Source organism: Seriola dumerili, unplaced genomic scaffold, assembly GCF_002260705.1.
Source record: "Seriola dumerili isolate Sdu_G_001 unplaced genomic scaffold, Sdu_1.0 BDQW01001051.1, whole genome shotgun sequence".
NCBI classification, from domain to species: Eukaryota; Metazoa; Chordata; class Actinopteri; order Carangiformes; family Carangidae; genus Seriola; species Seriola dumerili.
The window spans coordinates 305,820-326,682 of NW_019175306.1; the positions used below are offsets into that span (position 1 = coordinate 305,820).

Genomic DNA, 20,863 nt, shown 5'->3' on the forward strand with positions numbered 1-20,863 from the left:
TCTCTCTCTCTCTCTCTTTCTCTCTCTCTCTCTCTTTCTTTCTTTCTTCCTGAGAATTCCTGAGAAACCTGATTTGCATCATATTTGTTAATGTGCGGCCCTTACTGGAGAGAGCTGCCTTCATATAACTTCAATGTTAGTTTGGTCCACTGGACAACATTACACCAGGACTAACTGGCTTATGTTCCATGTCCCTCCAGTTCATCATTTCTTTTGACAACTTTGCACCATCGACCTGGATATCTCTACAAAGCAAAATTACTTCTTGGTCATTTTAAATCCATAATCTCGAAACATTTTAAACTCTGTACCAGCTTTAATTGATTTTGTTAATTGTATTTATATTTTTTTTTTTTAATTGAGGGAGAGGATTAGCTTCATCATTAGTATTTGCCTACAGTCACAGTCACAGACTAAAAGAGAGGAACCTGGAAGATACAGCGATGGAAAAAGCTCTTCTGAGCATCATAGCTGCGTCAGGCAAGTGTTTCTTATTTAGTTATTGATTTTCCCTGTTTTAATATCATGTATTCTTTGTGATTAGAATGTATACAGCATTGTGACAACTTTAAACATTATTACTTTGGCAATATAAACATTTTCCTTTAATTGATGTGAAGTCTAACAGAATATGAAATAATAATTGGCATTAGTAAGTTATTTTATTTTCATGACAGCCATATTGGAAGAGCTTTTACTGCCTAAACAATGCCACCCCCGAATACACTGAAATGTAATTTTACAAAGTCAAACCATTGTATATTATATAAGTTATTTTTAAGCCAAATCTAATGTATGTCTGTCACTACAGCACTGTGTGCGGTGTCATCACATGCTGCTCGTCAGTACCATTTTGTTTATGAGGAAAAGAACATGAAAGAAGCTCGGAGCTACTGCAGAGAGAAATACACAGACCTGGCCACTATAGACAACATGGAGGAGATGAACATCTTGAATGCTGCAGTGGATTTAAACCAAATGGTCAACTCAAGCTATGTGAGTTCACTTTTGTTTCTTTATTTCAGAGCCATATTTTTCTATTATGTCACTTACAGGTGGCAATAATATTTTGTGGTGTATTATTTACTTTACTATTAATTATTTATTGCCACTTCTACTCTGTGACATTTCATTGGGAAATATTGTACTGCACTACATGTATCTCACAGTTATAATTTCTATAGTTACTTATCAAGATTTGACATAAAAAATATACAATAAGCTTATATTGTCATGGTTAAACTTCTTACAAAAATAAGTGTCAGCATAGTGAGAACTATAAACATTATTACTTTAGTGATACAAAGATTTTCTTTTCATTGATGACAAGCCTTGTAGTAGTTTAATCTTTAATTTAATTAAATTTTATTTGTTAGTTGTCTCTATTTTAATTTGAACCTGCAAAGAAACTAACAACTAAAGCTGTCAGATAAATTCAGCAGAGTAAAAAGAACAATATTTCTCTGAAATGTACTGAAATAGAAAAATAACTTAGCATAAAATTTGATACGCAAATGAAATACGAGTACCTCATAGCTGTAGTGTGCTTGAGTAACTCTTTTGATTTACATTAAATGTTAGAATTACAAATGAAAACATGACAGCCACACAAGCCAATTTATCAAAAGATGGTCATCTTTAATAGGAAAATGTGAATGACCATTTCTTTGAATATGTAACTGTTCTTCCATTTCATCCATTTTATATTCAACTAGTTCCAGGTCATTTATTATCAGTTAATAAATGATTATAAATGATATTATTACAGTTTTTATTATCTTTATCCACAGTTGGGTTCTCAGTTTTAATTTTTCAGTAAATTAAACTGTATCTACTAAAATTGAAATGTGATGATGCTTAAAATTTAGTGAAGTTTCACAAAGCGCACAAAACAAAAACATCACACACACAACCTGGAGGCCACAATTGAAATTGTTGTGAAAATGAAACCAAAGCAATTTTACATTTCTGTAATAAAGTGGCAGCATCAAGAATGTAAATATAAATTATATGGTTAAAATTTAAGCCTCGAGCAACTTTAAAGTTGATCAAGGACATATACTTTATATCATATTTGAGGCTAATGACAAGATGTTGATTTCAGCTAGCATGGATAGGGCTGTATGAGGATGTGAACAGCTGGAGGTGGTCGCTGTCAGACAGAAGTCTGGGGCAGGCTGAGTACAGAAATTGGGCCCCTAAAGAACCAAACAATGAAAACGGAGAAAACTGTGGACAGATGTATGATTATGGAAAGTGGAATGATGACAACTGTGAAGGCCATTTAATGGCAGTCTGCATTGATGTCAGAGGTGAGAATTTTACCTGGTAAAATTACATCATACAACAAAGCAGTTTAGTTTATTTACCTCTCTTCCTTTCTGCTTGTTTTTGCCTCCATGTTTCCCTTACATTTCAATCAATCAAACTTTATTTGTACAGCATCTTTTCATGGGTTGGTGCAATTCAAACTGCTTTACAGATGACCAGAAATCTGACAGCAGAAATGATAAAGGTCCCATATTTTACATTTGTCCAGTTTTGTAATCAAAAAGCTGTACGGCGGACACAAGACATCCGGGAAGGGTGGGGAGCTGAGGTTGCTCTAACCTTTGTTTTGATTGTTTCTCTGATAACTTATGAACCAGACATTCAGGAGGTTTTTATTGGAAGCCAAATTATCCACAGAGGTGTCCTCCTCTCTATAACAAACAGAGGGGGATTAAAACCGGTAGAAACATCCATAAAACAGTTTCACTTTAAAAATGCGTAAATTGGGGCAACCCTGCGGCTCAGTGGCTCAGCTGTTAGAGAGTGTATCCTGCAAGGTTGGATGTTGGGTCCAGGGCTGGGGCATGGCTGAGGGCGGTGACTGCTTCGTTGTGACATCACAAAGTTGAAGAAGTCGACGGGCTGTGTGCATTTCTCTGTGGACTGAGCGCCTTGATGCTTTCACAATATTAATATAGAACCTAGACCTGCTTTATAATCAAAACAGACATTGAAATCTCACTTCATACAATAAGGGACCTTTAGGCTGCCTATTGTTCGGCTGATGTGACCAAATCAGACCCGAACCAAATCATCATTCCTACATTTTTGACTTCAACTGTCAGGTTGGATATCCACCCTCTAATAGGCACACAGCTCCAAGGGGAGCTCAGCTTCATGCTGAGATTTATTATGAAGAAAGAAAAAAGGTGAAATCTGAGAAAAATATTCATGTTTAGAAAAAGCTGTAAATATGCATTTATTTGGTGTATGATTCATTTACTTGGTGTATATTTAAGGACATTTTGAAACCTGTGTTGAGACTGTTAGGAAACACTCGACATTTACTAAGATGACAATGCCTTTAATTATTATTTTTACAAATGAATTTGTTCACTGAATTTAGAATGGCATGAATGCTGCCATTCACTTTTACATCCGCACTTTTTAAAAGTAATATTAGTTCCATCCATCTATTATCTATGCTGCTTATGCTCATAGGGTTGCGGGGGGGCTGGAGCCAATCCCAGCTGATATTGGGCGAGGGCGGGGTACACCCTGGACAGGTCGCCAGTCCATCACAGGGCTGACATATAGAGACAAACAACCAGTTATGCACACATAATTAACCTATTATGCTTGTTTTTGGACCGTGGGAGGAAGCCGGAGTACCCAGAGAGAACCCACGCAGACACAGGGAGAATATGCAAACTCCACACAACTGTTTTCGAACCCAGGACCTTCTAACTAATATTAGTTGTTTTGTCAAATTGATTTTGTCATGTTTGTTGCTGTTATGCCTATTTCTGTTTTGTGTACTCTTTTATGTTTTTTTATGCTGTTAATGTGAAGCACTTTGTAGCTTTTGTTTGTGCTGTACAGATAAAGCTGTAATTACTTTACTTACACAGATGTGACATTGATAGCAAACTGTATGTTATGTTAATCGCTGCACAGCACTTTTCTATGGTCTGTTTTCAGGGTCGAGTGAGACACATGTCCTCATCAACAAATCCATGACATGGACTGAAGCCCAGAGCTACTGCAGAGCAAACCACACAGACCTGACCAGTGTGAGAAACCTTCAGGAAAACCAGAAAGTAATGAATCTGGTACCTTCCAAACAACAAGTCTGGATCGGCCTTTTCAGAGACTCTTGGAAGTGGTTGGATGGAAGTAACTCCTCGTTTAGGCACTGGAGTGAAAATGAACCTAATAACAAACGTCACGAAGAGAAATGTGTGGCAGCAAATTTTGAGAACTCTGGAAAATGGGAGGACTGGAACTGTGATCACAGGAGAGCATTTATTTGCTACAGTGGTAAGCCATGATTCAGCCTTTAAATGTAAATTTAGATTTACTTTACCTGCAGATGCAGTTGAACATGCCAATGCTTCACTGGTAAATGTTTACCACGTTCACCTCCTTAAATGTTAAAATTTATTTGCTCAAAACTCAAAGTCCAGCTGAGGCTGTTGGGAATGTCATTAGCTTTCAGGTATTTGATCATAAACCAGAGTATTGAGCATCAAAGTCATCAAAGCTATTGCAATTCATCCTGAGGCAAACACGAACATCTGAAACAAATTTCATCACAATCCATCCAACAGTTGTTGAGATATTTTAGTCTGGAAAGTGGCGGGCTGACTGACACACCAACATTACCATCTCTGGAGCCAAGCTGCTAGAGGGCTAAAAACTGCCCTAAAAGAATAAATGAGGAGAAAAATAACATCCATCAATATCAAGTTATGGATTTAATAAGTTTTAACATCCATACTGATGATGATGATGTTCATTAACTTGTTTGAAAAGTTGATATGTAGTCGGGCTCAACAGCAGATGATGGGTTTGTGTTGTTGGAGTGCTGATTTCAATGATGCAAGAATGCCAAGGCCAATGAAATAAGATCTTCCTCCACCATAAAACACCCACCTACAAAGTGCACCAACTAGAAACTGTGTAACTGATGAAGCTTGTTTGTTTTTCAAAGTCGTGTCTGTTTCAAAGAAAGTGGTGAGAGTGAAGCTGGTGAAAAGAAGCTCCTCTCTGGATCTGAATCACCCTGCTGTGATGGAAGACATCTTGAAGCAGGTAAATGTTTGACCTTTGCATTTTTTCAATGGAAACACTTTAGCTTTGTATTGGGTTTTTATACATAACACAATATTCAACAACAAATACAAATACTGTAGCTGTCAACAGGTTATTTAGACGTCTATATACTGTACATTTTCTTTTCATATTTAAACAGTTCAATTTCGTTTCGCCATCATGCTTCATATAATGATTGATTTTTCCCAAGTCATGGCTTAAATATTTCCTGTAACTCCCAGCAGGTATGAAATTCTTTCCATTGATTACATTTCCAAAAACACTTGCCTCCTCCATGTTCCATAAGTTCATCAGAGCACAGCTGTTTGGAATGGCATGTCCCACTATGTCTTTTATGGTTGCATTTACATTGTCCCAGAAAAGCTTCAGTTAAGTGCACCTCCAGACATCATGAACATAGTTGGCTTCCAGCTCACCACAGAGCCACCAACATGGTTACTGGGTCTGGACATGAAATGTTATGATGAACCTGGTTAGCTTCTTCAGGCGGAGCTCTCTCCATACTCCTGACTTAGTGGAGGTACACTATGTTGTACACATTTTGTACCATTCTTCATCTAATATTTTGTTTGTTTTATTGTTATTATTTAGCTGTGATTCCCATTTGCTGTTTATGTATAGCGTTGAGAGTCCGCTGCTTTCTCCACTGCTGACCGAGTACACATCCATAAGTGGATATAACAGAGGCCTAATGCTGACACGACCCAAGGTGTGCCCTGGTGATATGCACCCACAATAATTGTAATTGTTGTACTGATCTGAATGTTAGATGATAATTTTTTCTGGATATCATGTTTGGAAAAATGGGGGTCATCTTATATACTAGACAAAGACTAGACAGTTACATATTCACAACATTAGCTATTGTTATGCCTCCACTCCAGCGACAGCCAGAACCATTGGCATATTGTTGTTTGTCCGTCCGTCCGTCCTTTTCTTGTGGATGCGGTATCTCAGTAACGCTTTGACAGAGCTTCTTCAGCTTTGACACAGATGTCCACTTGGACTCAAGGATGAACTGATATGATTTTGGTGGTCAGGGGTCAAAGGTCAAGGTCACAGTGATCGCACACTCTTGTGAGATCAGGAACACCCAGCGGGAATTTCATCACTTCTGGCACACTGTGACATCACAAAACACATTTTTGGCCATAACTTACATACCCTACATACGCCATACCCTAATTATGACACAATTTAAGTCAAATGTCTGTAAGGATAAAATGAAGTGATGACATTTTATATCCAAATGGTAGAAGGTCAACTTTACTGTGACATCATAATGTTCTGCAAAAACACTTAAGGCCATTGTTCAATGCTGTAGCTCAGGAAGGAGAGATTGTGACCATATTTCCTGCAACTTGATTCCATGTTTGAGCAGTGATGTATTTCTCTATCCTTTACTTGAGTTTTGGGTCATACTCAGAGTGCATATGCAGCCCAGCTTAGCCCCCCTCTTTTCTTCTAAAGTTTATATTTTTCCAACTTTATCAAAAGCTCAAACAGAGGCTGAAGAACAAGGGAGTGAATGAAGACATCAAACTGAGCTGGACGAAGCAGTCGGACGGAAAGAGCTTCCACAGCGAAAAGGAGACAAAGAAGAACACCATTTCAGCAAGAGATGATCTTTAATGTCTGAATTTTGTGATAAATTTTCTTTTTCTTTGTCAAAATAAATAACTAGTGTGCATGAGATAAAAAATATGACATTTTGGGACTTTAGGGGCTCCATAGATTACATTAGTGAGGCTGTACAAAGGCGCAGCAGTGCTTTGAGCAAATGGTAATATCAACATGGTAACATGCTTGCAATGGAAATGCTAAAATGCAACTTACATGTTAATCTGTCACAATTAATAGTATGTATAATATTGTTAGACTGCAACAAAGGGGTTTGTTCAATGAGTCAGTTTTTAAAACTTTTCTAATAAAACTAACGTGATTTTTACTTAAGTAGAATTCAGAATGTAGAACATTTACATTTAATGGGGTATTTTTATGTTGTGATATTTCTACTTTTACGTAATAAAAGATCTGAATACTTTTCCCACCCTGGCTCTTAATCTGTCTCCAGGTCAAACTGAGATCCTGTGACTGTTTAGACCTGAAGCCCCAGCATGATTCACATCATTTACATTAATTTTCCCCTTTATTTTCTCATTTATTTATTTTTCTTCAGTCTATTTTTACTTCCTCCAATTTTTTGTTTTTTGCTATATTTTTTGTTTTTTATATGGTTTTAAAAAAAAATAGAATAAAATAGACTAAGCACTTAATACTCCGATATAAAGAGGGGATAAATAAAATCTATCTATCTATCTATCTATCTATCTATCTATCTATCTATCTATCTATCTATCTATCTATCTATCTATCTATCTATCTATCTATCTATCTAATGTGTGGTCTTAGTAGTAATTATTTCTGGTTTTAATGTGTAGACAGTGTCTCAATACACATTTATGAGAAAAATATTACACAATATTATCTCAGTAACAAATACAAATATTATACTGTAATATTGTACTATTCACTTCTTATTTCTACAGTGGAAATATATTGTAATGTTTGAAATATTTAAAGTAAGACACTAACCGCTAACAACTCTCAACTTTCAAATTTACGCCCCAATTTGAGAGTACATGAAGGCAACATAGTGTCACGTCATCGCGTCTCGCTGTTACCATGGACACGGAAGTACAACGCTCAAAGTTTCTCACGATTCAGTAGGAATTTACGTGAATTAATGTTAATTTAGTCAAACAAAAAAAACTGATTCTTCCTACCAAACCCGTTAAACTCAGAGAGACTGGGTGAGTAAAACTTTGTGACGTTCAGCGGCCCTGTCAGACCAGACCCTTATTTACAACTTATAACTTGGAATTTAACCGTTTCTTAAGATAATGTTTAGATTTCCACTGTCCTGACTCGGTATACATAATGCGTATAATAATGCCCCTGTTTTATTTATTTTAACAGCAGGTAAAATACACTGGAATGAATTTATACACACAGGACATAGCTAGGAAATAGTTAGCTAGCTAGATACTGGCTACAAGGGCGAATGTATAGAAAATGAATGTATCTAGGGGCGACTTAAGTTAGAAATAAATAAATAAAATAAATAAATCCTATTTAGCCTACTTAAAAAATGAAAACAATGGGGTATGGTAATACAACTAGCTAATAATAATAATAATAATAATAATAATTAATTTTATTTAGTTTGCAAGTGTGAGGTTCCTTCCACAACAGTAAACTGAAAATGTGAGGACTAGCATTGATCAAGGTATCAGACAAAATTTCAATTACGGGCAGAAATCACACTGTGTTTCCATACAAGATCATTTTAAGATCAGTCCTCCTCAGCTAAGGAGTTACTCCTTATAATATTTCTTTAATTCGGATAACAAAACATCGTTTTCTCCTTATAATATCTCCTTATCTCGGGATAACAAGCTTTGTTATCTTGAGATAACGAAAAAAAGAGGCTTTTCTCAGCTTCCTTATGCAGTGCTTTAAATGTAACGAGTAACATCATAGAATCAATTTTAAAACCAACTGGCAGCCATTGCAAGAATCTTTAGAAAGGAGTCATATGCTCTCTGTTCCTGCTCTTTTATAGACTTCTGGCAGCTGCATTTTGTACAATTTTCTTATCTATGCCAAATAAGAGGCCATCACAGGAGTCTAATCGGGAGGAAATGAAAGCAATATCTTTAAACTGAACAAATTCTGGCAATGTTCCCGAGATGGAAGAAATAAGACTGGATTAATTTGGTGATGTGTGTCTCGAAGTTGAGTCTAGGACTGAACATCAGACTGAGATTGCTAACAAAATCTTTAAGATATTTACAGAGTGGAGCAAGTGATGATTGGATTTTTGGACAGGTTCAGGTTACTTAGTTGATTCCGTAGGTAGATTTGTTTTGCAGCAAGATGAGAACATCCAGTTTGGCATATAAAACAACCGTAACATGACACAACACTATAAGAATCAGATAAATAAATTAGATAAATAAATAAAATAACCTCTAGAACCAAGTTAAAGGCAAGTATAAAACCAAAATGGATAGTGCTAATAAATAATGCTTCAGCAGTCAATGTGCAAATGTCGCTACATCTTGTTCAGCTCAGTGATAGCATCAGGAACAAAGCTGTTTTTGTACCACTTTGTTCTGCACCTCACACAGATGATTTGGGAATTTAGCTGAGAAAATTTTGCAGCTGTCTGATCGTTTATATATCTGCTAAACAGTTTCTTAAGGTGGAAATGCTAACAGGATATAACCGGTATATACAGGACAGGTAGGTGATCTTCTATAGTTGTCTAGTCTTGTCAGCTCATGTATTTGGTGTATCTAGTCCAGACTGAAAACATGAAAATGTCTTCCTGGTTGCTGTGTGTGTGTGTGTGTGTGTGTGTGTGTGTGTGTGTGTGTGTGTGTGTGTGTGTAAGTGAGAGAACTTAGATGCTTATAAACACATTTACTACTTTTCTCAAAGATGGAGACTGTGCTGGAGTCAGACAGAGAGGAGCAACTTAAAAGTGGAGAGACACAAGAGGAGGAAGAGAAGCAGGATGACCAAGAGTTGGAGGGGGCTCTCAGTAACATACCTGTCTCAGCGTCTATGCAGCCTCTGTGAGCACACACACACACACACATATACAAACTCACACACTGAAGGAGACTAGAAGCTGACGGGGGTGAAAACACATTTGAGAAGCTGGAACCAAAATTTTTGCTTTTTTGGTTGAAAAATTACTTAAGCAATTCATCAATTATCCACTTTACTGTACATTATTTTTCTGTTGATCTTGTATTAATTGACCTGTTGTTCCAACTCTAATATTGAAGGAACTATCTGCTATTTAGATTTTTTCCAAATTTCACCATCTGACTTGATCTGATCCCCTTCAGGTACAGATATTTTAACAGCTGGTGTAAAAGTCACAAAAACCTTACTGACAATAAATATTTAAGATTTTTTTGCATCTAATTTTACATCAGGGTGTGTGATGATGGAATGAGAGCACATGAACATGATAATTCACTGTCTTCACGTGCTGTGCCTCACCAGCCTGAGCTTGGATGAGGCATATCCCAAGGTCTACAGGATTAACTCTCCTGATGAGATTCGACTGTTGGCCATTGCCGACAACTTCCAGCGTCAATATTCACACTTGTATCCCGACCGCAAGCCGCTGCTGCTCAGCCCTCTCAATGAATGTGGTGTTAAGGTAATGCTACACTAAACTAACCTTTGTTCTCTTTTCTTTTGTCTACCACTTAGCCTCTACACTGTATACACGTCCCTGTCTCTGTCTAATACCAGCGTATATTTTTCTGATATTTAGAAGTTTGTGTCTACGACTCTTCGGCCCACTCCGACAATCTTCCCTGAACTTTTCACCTGGGAGGGCAGTGCTTCCTTTGTGGCTAACTTCCTGTCTCTGGAACCTTTGGAGCCGCCTGTCAACCCGGTCAGAAAGTAGCGCACACTAGTGCACATAAAATCCATCCATTATTTTTCAGTATCTATTAAAAAGGAAAGGTAGCCACATTTTTACCATTTTACAGGCCAAACTGTAAGATGGTGTAAACTGGAATAAAACACAACCTCTGCTAAATAGTTTCTTTCATCATAACACATTCATGTCATGTTGGAGTTACTGTAACTACCAGTTTCTCATTTGTAAACACTGTTCACATCAGCACTGGCAAGATATAGATGACTTACTGCTTAACAATAGCCTATACTTGGGCCACATGCTTGTTTTCTTCTGGCCCCCGTATACGTCCGGTTCCGCTCGACGAATCTGGCCCAAATACAGCATGATTGTCAGACGCTACCTCCACATCTGGAACAATACTAGTGATTCTGCAGTCATGAGTCTACAACATACTGACTTTTCTACAACATACTGACTTTGTCAGAGATAGAATGATAAAGTCCAGGGGCCAGTTGTATGAATAGAGCGTACACATAAGAATCATGCGTGCGCCATTTCGTTTAATATCCTAATTATTTATCATGAGTCATTCTGTAAACCGTTTCATATTTTGTGTGTACACGTAGTTTTAGTCATGAATCTATACAGAGTTTTATGCATCTGGCCCCAGAACTTATGGTGGTGCGATATGAACATCTAACAGGAGCTAAAGCTGTAGGATTCTGGTACTACAGACATTAAGCCTATAGTTCTGATGTATGTGTTCACAAAAACATCCATAAATACACACACGGACCTTCTCTGCAGTGTGTATGATTGATAGTAACAGTGTGTGTTTTGCTGTCCCAGCCGAGCTACCTGTTCTCCTCCACCTCCGTGCTGCAGAGTCAGAGAGCCACATGTTTTGAATTTGCCACTCTGCTGTGCAGCCTGCTGCTCGGCGCTGACTATGATGCCTATTGTGTCAGCGGCTACGCAGTCAAAGATATGTGTCTGCTCGACCAGAGTCTGCAGGACTGCCCTCTGCTGGACACTAAGGTCAAGGTAAGTGCTGCTCTGCAGGTCACTACATACCAGTTGTGGAAAGTATCTAAATACAATTACTCAAGTGCTGTTCCTAAGTACAATACTGACATGCTTGTACCAACTTGAGTATCTCCATTTTATGCAACTTTACACTTCTGCTCCTCTACATTTGTTTACCAGCTATAAATAGTAGTTACTTTGCATATCACTTTTCATACAAAGCATAATAATCTTCCAAAATATGATGCATTCTTCAGTGGGAAAAATCCCCCAATCCCCAATGCTGAAACCTGCGTTAATGTTTCTTGTGTCACTTATTGCTAAATGTGAAACATGTTCATTTAAATTAACACAGGTTAGTTACTGTTTGTAGGTATCGGAAACACTGCTTAAATATTAATGCATCTGTGACAATAATCCTATTAAAATATCACACCATTAAATGGTTCTTTTGGCATGATGAGTATTTACATTTGTTTCTTTAAGTACACTTTGCTATTAATACTTATGTACTTTCACTAAAGTATAATATTAAATATAGGAATTACTTATAACAGAGTAGTTTTAAATCATTGTATTATTATTGTTAAGTAAAGGACCTGAGTATGTGTTCCACCACTGCTGCAGATATGAATGTGTCTGTTTGGTTGTGTGTGCTGTGTGTTTGTATGTGCAGAGTGTGAGCTCAGAGCAGGAGTCACAGCACAACAAGTACACAGTGAAACCTGTGAGGGAGCTGAAGAGTCACTTTCTGACACAGCAAGAGAAGAAGAAACAGGAAGCAGAAGCTGCACTTCTTCAAAAGCAAAAACTACAGGAGGTAACATGACACCAACACAATTTGGTAGTGAAAAGTGTTATATAAATAAATTATAAATAAATTTTATTATTATTATTATTATTATTGTTAAATATCTTAATCTTGTTTTATTCCATATATGATAAAGGAAATCATCCCATCTTTACACTGGAAAATCTGGAACCAGCAAATATTTGTTTGAAAATTGTCTAAATTGATCATTCAGTTTTCAAAAAAGTTGCTGATAGATATATTGATTGACAGCTCTAAATACTGTCATGAAAGCCCTGTCAGTCCGTTTGAGAGCTACAGCAGGTTCCCATCCAGTGACACAGCAATAAACTGAAAATTATTATTATCATGTATTGATTTACTGAGTGAAACTTGTCCATCCAGTAAAGCTTTAAATGAGATGTTAAACCCTCCTCTTCTCTCTGTCCCCTCCCTTCACCTTCTACCTCTTCTCCCCCCTCATTAACAGGAGAGTGAGCAGCGAACGGCTGACCCCCTGCGAGGACTGCGGGTGCACTGCTGGGTGCTGGTGCTGTCAGGAAGTCGGAGCGTCCAGAAGGACTTCTTCATTGACCCTCTGACCGGGATCAGCTACAGCACTGACCACGAAAACTTCCTGGGCATCGAGAGCGTGTGGAACAATCTCAACTACTATGTCAACATGCAGGACTGCAGGAATGGCTGCACTGTGAGTCCACGACAACTGCTGATGTAATATACTGTTAGAGTCAAAGTCAATAGAGACAATAGATGCTTTCTGTGTGTGTGTGTGTGTGTGTGTGTGTGTGTGTGTGTGTGTGTGTGTGTGTGTAGGATATGATGTATGACCTGGAAGATTTAAACATGTGGGAGCCAGTCTTGTTCGGTGCAACCAGCAAAAAGCAGCTTATTCTCGATGTCTTGAAGGAAAAGGAGACAAAGATGCTGAGCAAAATTAACAAAGATGAGGAGGTATGTATGTGTGTTTCTCTGTGTGTATGTTCATGCCTCGCCCTATCTAGCAGCTCTGGTGTAAAACCAAGACTCAGATGCAGATCAGGTAGGACTAAAGAGAGGATGGCAGCAGGTAGGATAAAGCTGGTGATATTTTTCTTATTGTCAACAAACGGAGCAACACGTGGTTGTTTAGATCTTTTCATGGGATTTGTTGATAGTAAGAAATAAACAGACAACGACAGTTAAAACTTTACCCATTTCCTAGATTTCTTACTTGGTCCTCTCTAAACGTCCATTTCCCTTCAGTACTTTTCACCTGTTTTGATGCCCATTGAAATTTTACACATAAAGAACCTAAAACAGTTTTTTAAAATAATGATGTTACACCTTTAACTGGGATGTCATAATGCTAATTATTCTACTGGTGATACAGCATCTGCACATTGCTGTCCACTCCACCCACTGTAGCCAAGAGGTGGTAGCTGATGAAAGGTCCGTGTACTTTCTGGCTGTTCGTTTTTCCTTTTAAACCAAAAATTAAAAAACAATGAAGAAAGGTAGTAAAGGTAGCATGGAAGTAAAGGTCAGTATTTCAAAATGAAAGCCAAGAGGATAGAATAGCCATTTTACAAAGTGTAACATTATGCAAGCACCTAACTACCATTCTTCATTCTTCAATTCAACACAGAAAAATTTGAGAAAAAGGAATTTGCAAATAGCAGAATTGGACCGTTCTTTCCAATTCGATGTTCTTGTTTTTTGGTTTTTAATTCTGACAACAAAAACAAAAAAAACTGGTCTGATTTTCCATTTTCTGAATTTTGGTTTAAAATGAAAAAACAAACTGCCTCAATGTACCCCAATTTTGAAAACACCTATTTATTAACTAAAAAAAAAAACATAACAGAAAGACTTGCATTGTCACTGAAACATGATTTTGCCATGAACATGAATGTTGTGAAGTGTAAGACCAACATTGTGTTGTTATTGGTTTTGAAGGTGGAGGAGGAGCCCCGGGTTTTTGAGATGCCGAGATCCTGGGTCAATTACATCACAATCTCAAAAGAAGGTACAGAAACTCCACATGATGGTAAACCTGACAAACCTGACATTAAAGCTTTAATGTTTTGTTAGTTTTTCTGAGTGTTATTCAAATAAAGTGCAGGTAGCAGAGTGGAAATATAAACATAGATCAGTCTCAGTATTCTGCTGTAGTCGTACACTAATGCCTTCTCAAACCCAAACACATGATGCTGTGAAACCTCTTGAAACTGCCGCCTGTCCTTTCTCACTCAGACCTGGAGACCCGCTGGCCGGGAGGACAGAAGGTGACCCGCTACAGAAAAGCAAAGGTGGAGAAGTTCACTGCATACCTGAGGCCAGACGGCCTGGTCACACGACTGATGACCTACAAAGACCTGGACTGTGAGTGTTGAAAAGAAGCTGTGACTTCCTAAAAATTAAGTTTTTCTGCAAGTGGGTTATAGGGTATTTTTACCACAGTCCCTTCAGACCTGAAGAAAAAAGTCTTTAGTAACAGTGAGATACAGCAGAGCACTGAACATCTGTTAATGTAAGTCTATGTAATTGAAGTAGGTTTGTGTATGATGTAACGTGTGTGTGTGTGTGTGTGTGTGTGCGCACGTGTGCGTGCGTGCATTGAAGGCACCGAGGTTGCCATGGTGAAGGAGTGGTATCAACACAGGAACGACCACTTGGAGGAGAGGGAGGTCAACAAGGTCGACAGCTTCACCACAGAACGCTTCAAACGGGGAAGACCCTTCTACCTTCTATGTAAATCTGATTTCTGCTGCTGTTCAGTTAAAACCTCACATCACCACTGACACACTTTAACTCATCCAACTATGTTCAGAAACATTTATTTAAAACAAAATCTGAACTGATCACCCAGACTCACAACTAAGTGTGAATGTTTTCAGTTCTCCTTCAGTAATGGTTGTTTCATGTAGAATAAAATCTCTTTAGATTCTTTGCTGCCATTGTTATTTCTTCATCATCCTTGTGAGCACATGGTGAAAAGCAGTTACTGTTCTGTTTTGTAGTTGTAGCACAGTCAAGACGAAGTACAGTTTTTAAGGAAAAATGTGCAGGAACACAGTGAACAGGAATCAATGGGCTTTAAAGGTCCATGTTTTACACTTTAGAAGATTGTAGTCCCTCAATGTTAAGTCTCTTTCATTTGTTCAGTTTACAGGTTCAAGTCCCTGAGTGCAGACGCTGTGTATGAAATGGGGTTCAGCAATACTCGCATCGACAACGTGGTGCGGAGGGTGGTGTCACCAGGCGAAATGACGGAGATCTTCGAGGACAGAGCCGACTTCCTCCACTACAGACACGTTGTCTTCGACCGACACATTCAGATTTCAGAACCACATATGTGCATTGACCCGGACGGCCAACTGCTACGGGTAAAAATATGTGAACAAGAAGTGAAGAAATTAACAAATCTAATTAACGTTAGTGTTTCAGATTTTATTGAGTCAAATCTGTCACAAACGTTCACTCGAACTCAAGTTTGATGATCAGAGGTCAAAGGTCAAGGTCACTGTTACCTCATAAAACACATGTTTGCCTTTTATGAAATTCCTTCACAGTTTTCACTACATTATATTATATGAGTCTGGACAGTCACGGATGTAAACTGCAACTTGACTGGTTTGTGGAAGGATACAACCAGCAGGCGGATTAGTTTTGTTCAGGACAGTTAGGTTGGTAACCTATACAGTTTTTCATAGTGGTCTCCAATGCATGTTATTCACCTACTATAATATAATAATAAGATGGGTTTTTTTTTTTAGATATTACATATTTTTTGTTGTCTGTCTAACTTGGGGGATCAACTTTGTTTTGTATTCAAGTGTAGTGTGGGTTAAATTGTTTCATCTCAACAAACGAGGCAGGATGCCTATGTGCCTGTGTGTGTGTGTGTGTGTGTGTGTGTGTGTGTGTGTGTGTGTGTGTGTGTTTGTGTCTGTGTCTGTGTCTGTTTCTGTGTGTATGTGGTGTGTTAGGTGGTGGAGCGTTTCCACAGGGACAGAGCCAAACCAGCCAATGAAGACGTGGCCGAGCGAGTGTTCCTACCCTCTCAAAGACGGATTGAGGTGACCTATCACTTAGAGGATCACAGATTCATCCCTTCAAAGAGGAGCTTCATCAAACCTCGAGAGTCAACAGAGCAAAAGAAGGCCGAGGAGTTCACATCTGAACTGGTCTCCAGCTTCCAGGTACAGACAACAAACACACAGCATGATACAGAGTGTAGATTTCACAGTGTCTGAGCTGCATATGTGATCATAAACTTCAATAATAAAGCATCTGTGTCTGTCTGCATCCCTTGTGTGTGTGTGTTAAGGTGGATCCATCTGAGAAGCCTCTTAAGATCCATACTCTGTATGAGATGCTGGTGGCCCTGATGAAGGATGAGAAGATGGTGGCTGCCCAGATCGAACAGTCTCTGGACGAGGTGACGATTGATGTTTAGAGTAGGACTCAGACACAAAGATTTACCCAACATCTGCGATGTTTCTCATTCTTTTAAGAAAATCCTGTGATGGTTTCAAATATTCAAAATGCAAACAGGAGACTAAAACCTTCCTGTTTGAAATTATACATGTTCCCTCAGCCAACATATCATTCATAATGGCCAATGGTATTTCGTACCAAACCTCCAGAATATGACTCAGAGGAAATGTGTTCTGCTCTGTCAATCATCTTGTATCTATTCTGAACTAATTTAAGATTAACTTGAGCTCTGGAGGACCTGGGGGCCAGGCTGAACCTGTGCCTTGTCCCCAGACATGTAGCTTCACACAGACCAAAACTAACAGTGCATTTAGGCAGCTGACACAGTGATAGACCAGGGAAAGTTTCATGATATGTGAGTTTAGTTTGTAAGTTAATGTTTGTTACTTTGACCTCAGTTGAGGATGTGAAAACTTCTTCTAAATCTTATGTGTGAGCAGGTACAAAACATCGTGGCCCGCAGAGAGGAGGAGGAGAACAACATTCAGCTTTTCTTCTCCCCATGGAGCACAGCAGGAGCAGCTAGGGCTCGCAGCAGCAGAAAGGAAATGGTTAGACAAACACACACACACACACACACACACACACACACACACACACACACATACACACACACACACACACACACACACAGACTATATATGAAAAATGGTTGTGTTGGTTGATTCCAAATTTGACAGCTATTTTGTCAAGAACAGTTAACATACCTACCGACCTTATATTACCTATTTATCTTATCTATTTACCTTCCCACTGAATTATTCCTGTATATAAAATTCATTTAAAAATGCAACTAAATTCACACATACTCAAGCATTTACTAAAATGAGGGTTTTCCTTCTTCTTTCTTATAAAAATCCCTGTCAATATGAAAACGCTGTCAAGAGCTGTCGAGAGTACGCCAAACCAACCGGTGGTTTATTATTGAGCCCGACCGATATTTTTGGGGCTGATGCTGATACCGAGATTAGGGAGTAAAAAATTCAGATATTGACATATCTGATATATATAAAAACACTTGTGATAAAGATTTGTAATGACAGCAGGATATTTAACAATAAACTTTATTGTCCAAAATGGAATCAGTTCACTGTAACGGTAAAGTTCAGTGGGAATTGAATAAAATAACTATAAAAAGAATATATATATACAATATATATATATATATATGTATATATATATACAATATACATACAGTATATGTATTAGTTCTTGTGTTCTTCATAAAAGTATTCATATCAGTGCATATAGGAGAATATATGCGCCGATACCGATATATCTGTGATAGGCCAATATCGGACGATTGATAAATCTGTCGGGCTGTAGTTTATTATCAGACCCCATTCACACACACACACACACACACACACACACACACACGCACGCACACACACACACACACACACACACACACACACACACAAGTACACTGACAATGGACCCGTCTGCCACTAAAAACAACAACGCATACCTGTTTATATGTGGTAGCGGGGAAGTGAGATCTGATCACCAGTAGTCTCAAGTGACCACCACATCACTGAAGACGCATGTTGATGTAGGTCTGAACTGGGCCTGTAACCCTAACCATAAGACCAAGGATCCACGGTTCCAGTGGTTAACAACACTGACGACACAAGCCAAAAACTCAGTCTTCCCTGTCTACAAATCAACACAGAAAACTGAGTTTGTGAACATCTTCACCCTGAAAGGAAATGTGTATGTGTGGACAAGGCCTTGGTTTAAACAGACAAAATACTTTTTGCTGTTGCAGGAGCGTCAGGCTCAGGAGGAGCAGAGGTGGCTGCAGGAGAGGGAAAATGACATCCTGGCTGTCATCCTGATCCGGCTGGACAAAGCAGGAACTCTGAGCGCTGAGGACGCCAAGCAGCTCCACCAGGACTGTTTGACAATGTTTAAACAGAAACTGCTAGAGCATGCCGACCTCATTCAGGAACGCTACGAAAAGGTACAGCACAAGCTTACTCATGATGTAGATCACAGCCCTTTTCCTCTGCAGGAACTTCACGAGATGTGATGTAACGTATCGCCAATGTCACATTTCACTACTGTTCCCACTGTTCTTCTGGAAGTAAATCTACTACTATCTAACTTTAAACAGATGATACAAATCACATGGTTTTATAAACAATTCTTAGTCAGTTTTATCTAGTGCATTATGTGTATCTGACGGTTGAGTATACTGGAGTGTATCAACATTTTTCTAAGGAGACACATGCGCCTTAAAGAGTTAGTTTTGTTTATGATGTGCACAAATTTTCAGACCAGAGTTTGGGATAAACAAGAAGATTTAGAGACACTGCAAGTCTGCTGTAATCAAACTCTGTGATAAGGAAACACAGCTTTGTGTTTAGGTGACGCAGGAGCTGCAGAAGAAACAGCAGTGGTACCAAGAGAACCAGCTCAGCATGACACAAACGCAGGAGGCAGATTACCACAGCTTCTGCTCTGAGAAAACACTGCAGATACACGTCACCAAGAAACGGCTCAGCATGTACACACACACACACACACACACACACACACACACACACACACACACACACACATATAAACAGTCCAAAGTCATAATGATGCATAATGCATAATCGTTGCTTGGCTAGCTGTTACTGTAAAAAAAAGAACAGAAAGTATTTTGATCATGGTGTGTGTACGATTATTTATGTGTGTCGGTGTGTGTTTGTTCCAGGCATAAGGAGGCAGCTCCTCAGAAATACCTTGCTTTTGATCAGAAGCTGAGACGAGACCCTCGACTGGCCCCTCACCTGTCCAACTGACAAAGTGTTTCAAAGTATTTATGTTTTTCTATTTGTGAACTGGTTTTGCTATGCTGTCATCTCTACCCTCCTGTCCAGAGCAGCTATTTTCAAATAATAAAGTTCAAAAACAGAGAGAATAACTGCAGCAACACTAATCACTAAATACATGAATGTATTTGTGACACATCACTGGTGTAATATAATGAAATATTTTTACTTTAGTGCAATTTTGAAGAACTTCTGCTTCACTGCATTTCAGAGGCAAATATTGTATTTTTTACTCCACTACAGTTTGTTGACAGCTATAATAATAGAATAATCTAATGATATGATATACAATAGTTGAACAGCCACTCCGCTACAATGACCACTTTTATTTTTAAACTTGAGGTACATTTACCTGATACTTACATACTTTTACTTACCTGATACTTACATACTTTTACTTACATAACATTTTCAATGCAGAACTTTTACTTGTAATGGAGCATTTCTAAAGTTCTTGTATTGGTGCTTTTACTTAAGTAAAGGATCTTCAGAAGCAACAGCTGGATTAACATGAAATTTGACTTGGATACCTTTAGTCCTAATGTGTCTCAGTGTTTCAGGTGACTCCCAGAGCAAGTTTATTTGTAGTACGTTTCATACATAAAAATGCAAATAAAAGAGATAGAGCCTGTTTAGTAAATATAGCACAGGGACATAATGAATGCTTAGGATCTGAGCTGGATTTAAAAGCTGTCAAAGTCTGGGCGGGTTTTCTGGAAATGTGTTTGAGCTCTGAGGTGCAGAGTCACTAAATGCTGCTTCTCCATGTTTAGACTGGATCCTGGGAACAGTTAGCAGACCACCAGATGACAGTCAGAGATGTGTTTTTGACAAGCATGGACATGTCTCTATAAGTACTCCCTGAACATGAATCCTCTTGCTATGTTTTTAAGAGGATTGTATGCAGGGTGTGTTTTTTATTTGATGTGGCAGTTGAAGTTTTGCTCTATGACCAGAATGAGGCTTTGTTTTTGGTTTTCAAAGACACAGGGTTATAACCCAGTACCAAAGCATAAAGCTTTTCTTTCAATGACCCCTTTGGCCTCAGACCACCACCCTCAGGACAAATTTTACTTTGTAGTCCTTTTACTGAGGGCCAGGGGGTGTAATGAACATTGCTACCTCTAGGTGTCATCATTTGTGTTTTTGTGTCACTTGATT

At 38.5% G+C, this 20,863-nt stretch overlaps 2 protein-coding genes across 2 annotated transcripts; both read left to right on the plus strand.

Annotated features, from left to right (window-relative positions):
• The first annotated feature begins 443 nt into the window (after positions 1-443).
• On the plus strand, positions 444-6,805 carry LOC111237651 (macrophage mannose receptor 1-like). Its single transcript, XM_022766824.1, has 6 exons — positions 444-480; positions 812-996; positions 2,105-2,312; positions 3,973-4,311; positions 4,985-5,085; positions 6,604-6,805. The coding sequence occupies exons 1-6, from the start codon at positions 444-446 to the stop codon at positions 6,736-6,738; spliced, it is 1,005 nt and encodes a 334-aa protein (XP_022622545.1). The 3' UTR covers positions 6,739-6,805.
• Positions 6,806-9,612: 2,807 nt separating this feature from the next.
• Positions 9,613-19,777, plus strand: drc7 (dynein regulatory complex subunit 7). The gene is made up of 17 exons (XM_022766825.1): positions 9,613-9,749; positions 10,189-10,348; positions 10,466-10,591; positions 11,411-11,605; positions 12,264-12,407; positions 12,868-13,086; positions 13,251-13,349; positions 14,334-14,403; positions 14,631-14,759; positions 15,000-15,128; positions 15,543-15,763; positions 16,367-16,579; positions 16,708-16,818; positions 17,318-17,428; positions 18,649-18,843; positions 19,250-19,389; positions 19,585-19,777. The coding sequence occupies exons 1-17, from the start codon at positions 9,613-9,615 to the stop codon at positions 19,670-19,672; spliced, it is 2,487 nt and encodes an 828-aa protein (XP_022622546.1). The 3' UTR covers positions 19,673-19,777.
• The last annotated feature ends 1,086 nt before the right edge of the window (positions 19,778-20,863 follow it).